Source organism: Ruditapes philippinarum, unplaced genomic scaffold (genome assembly GCF_026571515.1).
Source record: "Ruditapes philippinarum isolate M1 unplaced genomic scaffold, ASM2657151v2 ctg2224_1_1_1_1, whole genome shotgun sequence".
Classification (NCBI taxonomy): Eukaryota; Metazoa; Mollusca; class Bivalvia; order Venerida; family Veneridae; genus Ruditapes; species Ruditapes philippinarum.
Genome location: NW_026864966.1, coordinates 132938 through 142859, shown reverse-complemented (window position 1 = coordinate 142859; position 9922 = coordinate 132938). Strand labels below are relative to the sequence as shown.

Genomic DNA, 9922 nt, shown 5'->3' with positions numbered 1-9922 from the left:
GATGAGCATCAAAGGTGATGGTATGAAAGTCTAAATTGTATATTGAATACTGTTAGAACTACCTTTATGACGGAAGGATAATTAACACTTTAGGTTATATAATAGTTTTATTTTCGAAGTTCAAAATACATGTAAGTGAAAATACCAATTTTGTTTTGAAGTGGTACAATTCAATCAAGGGTCAGAACATAAGCAGAAACATAATATTTGTTTTTTTTTATGATATTGTCGTCTCGACAAGAAAAATAAGCCTGCTACAAAATGTAGAATAAAACAAATATTGAACTGACAATGCTATTAAAAAGGCTCAATAATGAAATATATACTTTGACACCGTATTAGCTAACAATTAATAATCTGGGTTCGGTCGAACATGATCTATTTTTAAGTATTAAAACAATAATGGAGATATGAATAAAAACATTTCAGGCCTTTTCTTATTGAACCTGTCCTTATACATGTACGTTAGGCAATGCAATCCCTAGCACATATCTAAATAGAATTCGACATTCAGCATTTATGCTTAAAATCCAGTAAACCATCTACATATTCCACAAGTACTTTCGTAATAAGAGATAACACATAAAATGACTAGTTACCTAGAACAATTCTCTTTTTTTTCGTATTTAATTATAGTATTTCGTAAGATATAAATACACTCAAAATTTCAAGAATATTTAATTGGGTTCTGAAATTTATTGCGTTTGGAAATGAAGCCAAAATTTGAATTAGACAGAAAAGAATATACTTTTAGCTGCAGAAAAAAACTTGTTTTTCATGAAATTGTTTAAAATATGATTCTCTTTATCATGCGTAGTTAAAAACATGTGTATCACTTAGAAATAATCCTTTCTTGCTTATGTAAAAATTGCATCATATGATTTTGACTGATTAATTTATTAACTGTTAAATACTCATATCTTTTAAAACAACAATTAATTAACTAATAAAATTTCATAAACATGCTATTTCAAGTCCAATTCTATCAAGTTGATATTAAATATTTCGTGCATGAAGATAAACAATGGAGAATATCTGAGTTTAACATTTTAAATTTTATCTGGATCTGGATTTAGATTATAATACCAGCACACATAGTTAGATCAAAAGTTTGCTGAAAGATTTAATCTTCAAGTCTTGAAACTAAGGCAGGATCTCAAATGATTATGCATAGGCTTAAATGATGAGCACAACAAACTTACATACTACTTAACATTAAAAGCGATGCGCAAAACTATGCACATTTGGTAAAATCTGAATACATCTCCAGGAACTTAGCTTTGGTATGGAAATGTGAGATTTAATAGTAACAAAATAAGAACAGAAGTCGAACAATCACCACAACAAAAACCGCGGCAATGATGTACTTCTACATTTTGGCAGATCATTGCTAAAAGAATGTATACAATTCTACAATACAGAATGCATCACATGAATGTCACAGTCTTGTGTCATTTATGCTCGTTAAGAGAATTGTTGATCTTTCAAGGATGGTGGTCTACTCTTTTTCAAGTTGAATAGAATTGAATTCGTTTATGAACCCGGACAATAGACTAATGAATTCATTGATTATCTTTGTCTCTTTAACATTATCATCTATTTTTTAACAAATGATTCCTTACATATAAATGGGATTTTGTTTGTCAGTTCTTTGGATGGATTTTCAATTGAAATATTTGTCTGACAACAATCTGATATTCTTAAGATACACGTTTATTATCTATTTTAAAAATCTGTTAGTTGAGAATGGATGTTACATACACTCGTGTAGGGAGGGGCATAGATTATTATTACACACCCATGTCTTGTTTGGAAAGTTGCCATACTTCCAATATAATGTTATTTTCACCCAACAAAGCATAAAGTTGATCTATTTACATTTGTTCATGGATTAAAAAAAATAAAATCCGGTATTTCAGATCAGTTTGTTGCGTTGTTGTTTTGCCAAAATAAAATATATGTTAAAAGAGAGTTAAAATCAGTTAGTTAATCAATCCTAGCGTAAACTTTTTATTTCAAAAGTCATAGTTCTATTGTACCATTATGAGGTATAACCCTGTGCTGGACAATCATAAATCTACTGAACTTTACTTTGTGTTTTGATAGACATCATACCAAAATATCTTAATTTCTAAATTTTCATGAAAGTAAATAGCGGGATTGCGAAATCAACGCTAAATCCGTATTGCTTTACAAATTAAAACAGTTAACAGTATGAAGGAACGTTTTGTTATCTCTGTTTTGTAATTATCTTGTGCGATATACAAGGTTTTGATTTTTTTCTACATACAACTCGTTCCGAGATGGCCGCTTCGTGAGCCGCGAAGTTGTTAAAATGAATGGTCACCGATTTCTATCCGCCTTTCGCCTGACATAGTGGAGTTGGGATGTACATGGTATACATTCAAATGGTGTCTCATAAGTCAGAAATGACTGACCCTTTCAGTAGTGGCGACACTATAATAAACAAGACCTTTACCTTTACAACCTTAAGTATATGGAAACAATATGACTCTAAGCTTTCAAATAAGTAGACAAAGTATATATTTCTACAGATCTATCAACAACGATTTGGAACATATGACGTCATCCATAATCATGACAACTAACTTAATTCAATTATAAGTGCCAAGATGTTTGTTATGAATCTTTAAGTTTTTCCAACTCATAAGTGTAGGATGCATTACCTTATAGGTATTGTGCATATATATATGTTTAATGCATAACTTATATCAAAAAGTAAATCGTTTGATTTTTTATTCTCTACTACAATGCACATTTGCACGTAGACTTCCTACTGTTTTGCGATTTTGTGTACTTTAATCTGTAACATTTCTGATGTTATGTAGTTGTTTTTGTGTCTGCCTTTTTTATAATTGACATATACCTTGACTTTCTTTAACGTTTAAGATATCATAAAGATTTGAGATTTTTGAGAGGTATTCTACGTATACTGTTTACCATTTGTTTTGTGCCATAAAATAAAAATAATATTTCTTTGAAAATAACAATTGTTGAAAACCAAAGCTGCATTCTCTTAATTATTTATTGCTTTTACACACAATACAATTACTAAAAAGTTATCATAAGACATATGGAATTAGAACTAGTTCCTTCAAAAAGAAGAGCGAGACAATAAAGAAATCTCAGTCTGCTAAATCATCTGTTTGTAGTCTGTAATAAATGTTTTAATGTATATAGTTGCATTACTATGGCAAATGCTGGAAAAATACTTGTTCTTTAAATTGCATCTCTGGAAAACAAATAAAATGTTTATCAAAAGTTTGGCTTTTTTACCTTTTATTTCTGATCTTAAGAAGTCAAAAAGTTTTTTTCAAGCTGGATTTTGTATTGCCTTTTCATACATTAATAATTAAACAATATTCTATCACAATAAAAAAGAAGAAATAACCCCGAGTGGTTAATTAATTATTTGTTTAAAAGTGAATTTCATTGAACAGCACCTGTTTTGTAAGTTGGCTCTTACATAAGTAACATAAACAGTTTTACTTTTTGCAAATAAGAAACATCTTTACTTCTCTGTTAATTAATTGTTATTTCTTTGTTAAGTACAAATGAAGTATAATTTTTGTTTAATATATAGTTGTTAATGATGGGTATCTGTTTGATAAACTGTGTATTTCCAATCATAACACATGTAATAAATTTAGTAAGGATCATTTCCTACTTTTTATGGATGAAATCGGATATTAATTAACTGCATTTAAGAAAGGTTGACACATGCGCAGAACTTTATATCAGATCTGTCACTACTTTGAACGTTCAAAAACGTAGTAAAAAAGCAAAACAAACTAAAATGTAAAATAGGCCTTTTACAGAAAGATTTCCCCGCCAGATACACAATAATACGTTTTCAAAGCTAAAGAATAATTTAGAGAAAATTTAAAGATCTTGATCTTTACAAATCCTTACAAAGTCCCTTAAATCTTATCATATCATTGTATCTGTCAAAACTTTAAGGTTCTTTTCCGAAATATATCAAAATATTACTCAAGTAGAGTTTACACTGTACGTGATAAAAAAAAGGGATAATCATTGCGCTTGAGATAATGTTAATATGATTGAGGTTTTATTGCTTTAATTATGTTGAAATATATGCATATGAATTTTTTGAAACCAAGAGTCACTAATAGCAAAATATTTCACGCATACAATTTATATTACTTAAATGTCGTCTGTTTTCAAAGTCTGCATATAATATTGTTTTAAATGCTGCCATTGTAGTTTTTTAAAGACAGTACACAAATATTTGTCAAGTGCACATATTGAGGAATTTGTGATGACGTCATTTAATTCAAATATCCTTTCGACCACGTTTTTGGATGTTTGGGTTAGATAAGCTCGTGATAAAAAAAGAAATTGAAAGTCATTATCTCGAGTTATGTCCTTCAAGTGAAGAAAAGAAAATATGTTGTGTTTGTTATATCATGGTGCCCAGGTTAAATATTTAAAAAAATTGTATCTTTACATTTATATCTACCTATAAAGTTATGGTATGAGTACCACGGCACCATAATAGATTCGCAGATTAATGTATTCGTTTAGAATTTATGCTATTTTCATGACTACAGGAAACGTATTAGACACACGTGCCTTTTCATGATACTACCTAACATCAAGGCTTTTTCCGAGCTTATATAATAATACTTAAACTTAATGTACAATTTTGCATTTGTGTTTAATCAAATCTTCTAACGCTTTACGATTAAAATATTTCTTATCTACGTGTTTCGGAAATGATTGATCTGAATACAAATTTTAAGCACCTGTGATGATATCTTAGAAACCTATGAAGATAAAGAAGCATGTATTTATAAAAAATGCGATAAATATACGGAATACCAACCATTGAAATTCTGTTTGGTATTGGATTAAGAAGTATTTGCAATTTTTTCTATCGAGTTATGACATTTAAGTGAAAAAAAAAAATTATTTATTTTTTCTTGGTTATAGCATAGTGCCTCGGTTTCATGGTAACAAAATTTTGGATAATTTTATTGAAAGAATTTTAGATATTTTTATTGAAAGAGGAAATAATAATTTTTAAAGGTTTTTTGAAACTATATATATTTCACACAGGACTGTGTTGTATTGCCGCTTTTTGTAAAAACTATTGCGGCCAAAATTTCCAAAAATAAAATTTCCAAAAGTTAAGCATAGCTTTTATACTGGTTGGACAGGCGTTTCAACTCTAAAGCTTTACTGTTGCTATAACAAGAATAAGTTTTGCCGTACGCTCTAAGCGTCATATTTGATGGTGTAGCCCGTTAAAATCCATTGAATAATATGAACAAAATAAAGAAAGAAACAAATTTGATTATAATTATAATGAGCTTGCAAAATTACCAAAAGTACCAAAATATCCACTCATCTAAGTGTGTCGTTGTATGGAAGCTTTGTTTGTAAAGATTATTTAACATTCGTATGTGTATACACATCTGTCAACGGTATGAACGTGGATATTCTTTTTTAACGAAACAGATCCGTGCATACATGCGAAAGTTGATACGATCTGAGTATGAAACAAGAAGTACCTTTTAAAAAGATACTAATACTCGGCCGAAGTAAAACTGGTTATCATGCATATGTTAGTTGTAAGTTTTCCGTGTCATATAGAAATGTTTGCATAGCTTGTATAAGAATGACATAATAATTTTTAGAGTGATTAATCTTGAAAATGAAACACTTTAAGATGTATGTGTTTCTAAACGAACCTGTCGTGTTTCGGTTAGTGAACCAACATCTATGCAGTCGATAGACAATTATTTTTATAAATACTTGACGAAAATATATGAAAATTATAAACATTATATCAATTGAACACATCAAAAATAATATAATATGAGGTACCTGATTAATTCTGATATTATTCTGCTTATTCTTATGCTTGGACAAAATTTTAAACTCGGATCTTGTGTAAAAAAGTCAGTAAGATCTTACGTAAAATAAACTGTTCACTAGAAAATTGTAGGAGATATGTGCGCAGTGTAAAATGTTTTATTAAACAGAACTCAAATATAACAATTAAAGTAGAAAGTTAAAGAACAGTCCTGTATATTTTATTTTAGAACTATCCTTTACATTTTTTTTTATAATTGCAAGAACTTTCCTTTACATTTTAGTTTAGAACTATCTTAGAATGACAAGAGCTATCCTTTACATTGTACTTTAGAATGACCAATGAGATTCCCAGATTTCATTTTGTAATTTTAAAATGACCAGTGAAAACTATTCTTCCCAGGAGGTAAAACTGATTTTAGACCAGCATACGGCCCGAAAAGTCAAGAAACTCTTGTCATTCGTTACTTAACGTTTATTAAAATGTATTCGGAAAAAATTATACACAAAATGTAAACTCTTCAGTGGTCCAAAGGCCTAAAACATAAAATTTGAATTTCTGACATAGATGAATTGAGACAGATATGTAAAAAATAATTGAAACATAACTCAGAAATAAATTGAAATTGGTAGTTTTTGGCAACTCTTAGCCCTATTTGAAAGAAGAGTTTTTTTCCATTTTGGATCATTTTTCAAAATTAGTTATTCTTGAAAACCGGAATGGGTGAAAGATTTGAAATTTTGCACACAAGTTAGACCTTCATCAAATGTAATATTAATCTCGAAAATTATTTCTTGTCCCGTCATGTAAAAAAACGGCGGAGTCTGTTTAATAATATTATCCAATATTAATCGTTACGTTGAATAACAATAATTTGAACGCAACAAAATGACTTTTTAAACGCTTTTATGTAAGATGAACATGGATGAAATAAATAGTTACATTTGAATTGATTTATTAAGATAAATGTTAATTACTTGTGATTGAGTCTGTATACATCATTAATTTGCTTAATTAACATTTTCCGTCATTTTCTGTTTAACTGGTTTAAATCAAAGGACTAATGAAAACATTGATCAAAGGCGCAATGAAGACTTACCAACTATACTGTCCATACCTCAATAAAGAAAGTGACAACAATAAACGTCCATAATAAAATACATTAAGGTTTATTTAGTTTTCAAACTATGCTTGAAAACATACACATCTTTATACAGCCTGATAGCGATGCAGTAAAAAGAGTTTAGAATGATTCAATGTCCAAGATAAAAACTTTAATCCGATTTGCTTTTATTACATTCTATTAACATTACCTAGATGGTTTCTCACACTTTTTCAATAATTCTTACAAATTTAAACCCGTTTATTTCATTCAGCAACTTGTCGATTAAGTGGAACACTTTTTCAGTCAGTTATTCCTTTCTTTAATATAATATTATGTATATTATTAGTCTCAATATCGTAATTGTGTGCTAACGATAGCTAATAATAATCTTAAAGCAAAATCCTGTCTTATTTTGGCAATATTATTTTGTTTGTTACTTTTACAGCGAATTATCACAGTATAGATCATATAACGCTGAAACAGGCAATATTTCGGCTGACCTCGGGTAATTATACAAGGAGTCAACATAACATTATCAAAGGACGAGTGAAAGTAAATACGTAAATAAGAATGAAATAAGCAAATAAAAACAAAACAATTGGTATGTGTAAACAAATTTTAGAAAATGAAGTTGATATAAACACTACAAGTTCACACTACCTTATGATCATATTTATGTGATTTGTTTAGATGTACATACTCCTATTGCAGAAATATAGCAGTCACAAAAGAAAGAAATAATAATTAACAGGTAAATCATGGAACGGGTTATCTGGCGTAACACTTTAACTCTGTGTTAGAGCATATTTTGTCAAGATGTTAAACAATTTATTGCTCAACATTCTAGTCTAAAATTCAATTAACGATGCATACTTTTGACTTGACGAATCTGTTTACAATAGATCAGTGCGCTATACATATTTACATAAAATGACTAGTAGTTAAAGACGTTTCATTTAATTGGAGGAAAACTATTTATGGTATGAAAGACTGCTATTTAGGATAGGATAGAAGCAAGGTAAACATCTCTGTGATTCATATCACCAAGGAAATACTAAAATTACGACCCTGTAGTGAATTATTCCAGCGAATTCTCGCTTGTTGTGAGTCATATATTGTAAAGCAGTGAATGCAGTAGCTGCTACTCCGCTATAAAATAGATAGACGCATCGCTTATTTGACAGTTGAATAGCGGTAACGTTTAGAGAACACTGGGAGATTTAATAAAGATATTGATTTGAATAGGAAAACATTTCTTCATAAGCAAACATGTCTTGGAATTTAGTACCATTATTTAAAAGAGACTTTGGTTTCTTTGACCGTCAAAGAGATTTATTTTCGGACTGGGTCAAGGAATTCGATGATGATTGGAAATCAATGGACTTTGAATCGTCGAGATCGAGGTTCGATAGGGAATTAGAAAGAATCAGAAAGGACATGTTCAAGTTGGATACCGGTTCTTCAATGCTCTCAATAGAGAAGCCATTTGTGACAGACCCTGTTGGAAATAAGAAATTATCTCTCCGTTTTGATTGCAGTCAATTCAAACCTGAAGAAATTAGCGTGAAAACCATGGACAAACGCTTATGTGTACATGCTAAGCACACTGAAGAATCTCCCGGCAGGAAAGTTTACAGGGAGTTCACTAAAGAATATACTCTTCCAAACGCAATCGATCCTCTTCGTCTGACATCAATTTTGTCTAAAGACGGCGTTCTGCAGATAGAAGCCCCTGCGCCAGCTAGTGTAGACGCTCCAAGAGAGTTTTTGATTCCGATCGAAAAGCTGTAAACTAAATCTGACTGTATCAAAATCTCTAAAAGTGTGCTTGGGTTAGCTATGAAAACGGAACACAGATGTTTTAAATGCGCATTCCAGCTCATTTTCAATATAGTTTAACGTTAGAATATTAATTTTGTTAAAATGAGTTTGTTTGTTAATTTGTTCTCTTATTTCTTCTAGCTCAGCTTAAGTTTTCTTCAGTTTATGGATATTATAAGTTGCTTTTACATTTCACTGTTGGTGATAAAAATAACAAGACATTTAGGAAGTTTATTATACTAATACATTGTGTATAGGAATTAAGGATTTGTTTTCTAGAATATCTCGAGATAAAAGTTGCATATCAATCATTGATATATTGTTGGGTTTGTTCCATATCAAAACCATATTTAATTTTATATACATTTTTTACAAAATATGATAAATACATTGTATATGATATTGAAAACTTGATATTTCAAATAAAATTGTTTAATTTGTATTTATTTTTACTTATGACTTATTTTCATATATCTTTCTTTTATGATCTTTTCTCTAATTGTAGTATACCTTTCATCAATTATGTTGAGTCCTCTCATCAGTATACCGAAAAAAAAACAACATTCACAACAACAAAACAAACTGAAACGGTTAAAACAACACAAATATGAGACTCGGAAATTTATGGTGGGTGAATTGTGCCATGTCGTACATTCGCTCCGTGGGGCACAATACAAAAGCACGAAAATACGACGAAGAAGTGACTTTGTCGTATTTTCGCACAACGAGGCGCTACGCGGAAACTCCAAAACACGACAATGTCCCCATTATGTCGTATTATCGTGTTTTCTCCTGCGGAGGGAAAATACGTCAAAATGTTGACTTTGTCGTATTTTCGTGTTTTCGTCCGACGACGCCCAACGGAGAGTAAAAACGACATGGCACAAATAAGCCATCATAGAAATTAGAGGAGATATTTAATCATGATCAATAATAAAATGGCCGAATACAAAGTCATTAAAAAATAATAAATATATTGCGTTAAATTTTACAACAATATCTTTTATATATTATTGTACAAATTAAGCTTTATTTGCTGCAAAAATATATTATAATAATAATCAGAATTAACAATCCTTATCAATTCGAGAAAGATTTTTGTAAAGCTATCAATTTAAATACCATTTGTTGGAAAT

At 29.9% G+C, this 9922-nt stretch overlaps 1 protein-coding gene across 1 annotated transcript; it reads left to right on the top strand.

The window, feature by feature from the left end:
• Window positions 1-8101: 8101 nt before the first annotated feature.
• LOC132727436 (heat shock protein beta-6-like) lies at window positions 8102-9228 on the top strand. The gene has a single exon (XM_060712956.1). The coding sequence runs from the start codon at window positions 8235-8237 to the stop codon at window positions 8754-8756; it is 522 nt and encodes a 173-aa protein (XP_060568939.1). The 5' UTR covers window positions 8102-8234; the 3' UTR covers window positions 8757-9228.
• The last annotated feature ends 694 nt before the right edge of the window (window positions 9229-9922 follow it).

What these genes read in the sequence shown, in the direction of transcription:
- LOC132727436 (XM_060712956.1), top strand. Translation starts at nt 8,235, where the DNA reads ATGTCTTGGAATTTAGTACCATTATTTAAAAGAGACTTTGGTTTCTTT.